Source organism: Nanorana parkeri, unplaced genomic scaffold, assembly GCF_000935625.1.
Source record: "Nanorana parkeri isolate BGI_ZX_2015 unplaced genomic scaffold, ASM93562v1 scaffold3586, whole genome shotgun sequence".
In the NCBI taxonomy this organism is placed as follows: Eukaryota; Metazoa; Chordata; class Amphibia; order Anura; family Dicroglossidae; genus Nanorana; species Nanorana parkeri.
Genome location: NW_017309854.1, coordinates 27,490 through 28,326, shown reverse-complemented (window position 1 = coordinate 28,326; position 837 = coordinate 27,490). Strand labels below are relative to the sequence as shown.

General features: G+C 51.9%; 1 protein-coding gene across 1 annotated transcript in view; it reads left to right on the top strand.

Moving 5' to 3' along the window:
- RHOT1 (ras homolog family member T1) overlaps window positions 1-837 on the top strand; it is a 29,021-nt gene that overhangs the window by 6,316 nt on the left and 21,868 nt on the right. The window contains 3 exon segments of the mRNA XM_018575152.1: window positions 7-115; window positions 221-322; window positions 452-550. Coding sequence (XP_018430654.1) covers window positions 7-115; window positions 221-322; window positions 452-550 — 310 coding nt within the window.

Sequence of the window (837 nt, the reverse complement as noted above, 5' to 3'; positions counted from 1 at the left end):
TGTCAGGGTTCCTCTGATCCTGGTGGGAAATAAGTCGGACCTCTTAGATTACAGCAGCATGGAAACCGTCCTCCCGATCATGAACCAGTATTCTGAGATAGAGACCTGTGTGGAGGTGAGTTTAGGGGTGTCTATGTTCAGGAGCTCCCCTATATTTGGGCGCTATAGGCGATATAAATCCAGGATGGGGGGGGACTGATTTGCTCTGTTTTTTTTTCAGTGTTCAGCCAAAAACTTGAAGAACATCTCTGAATTATTTTATTATGCACAGAAAGCCGTCTTACACCCGACAGGTCCTCTTTACTGCCCTGAGGAGAAGGAGGTGAGTAACAAATGGCTTCCATTCATTTAGGGGTGGGGTGGGGGGCGGTGACATGATGTGTGGATGTATGTATGGGGATAGGGAGCACAATCCCTCTGTCACACTCTGATATTGTCTGTTGTCCTCCAGCTGAAGCCGTCCTGTATTCGAGCTCTGACTCGCATCTTTAAAATTTCCGATTTGGACAATGACGGGGTATTAAATGATGGCGAGCTGAACTTCTTCCAGGTAAGGGTCACCTGTGTGCCTAGGCCAGTCCTTCCAGGTAAGGGTCACCTGTGTCCCTGGGCCAGTCCTTCTAGGTAAGGGTCACCTGTGTCCCTGGGCCAGTCCTTCTAGGTACGGGTCACCTGTGTCCCTGGGCCAGTCCTTCTAGGTAAGGGTCACCTGTGTCCCTGGGCCAGTCCTTCTAGGTAAGGGTCACCTGTGTCCCTGGGCCAGTCCTTCTAGGTACGGGTCACCTGTGTCCCTGGGTCAGTCCTTCTAGGTACGGGTCACCTGTGTCCCTGGGCCAG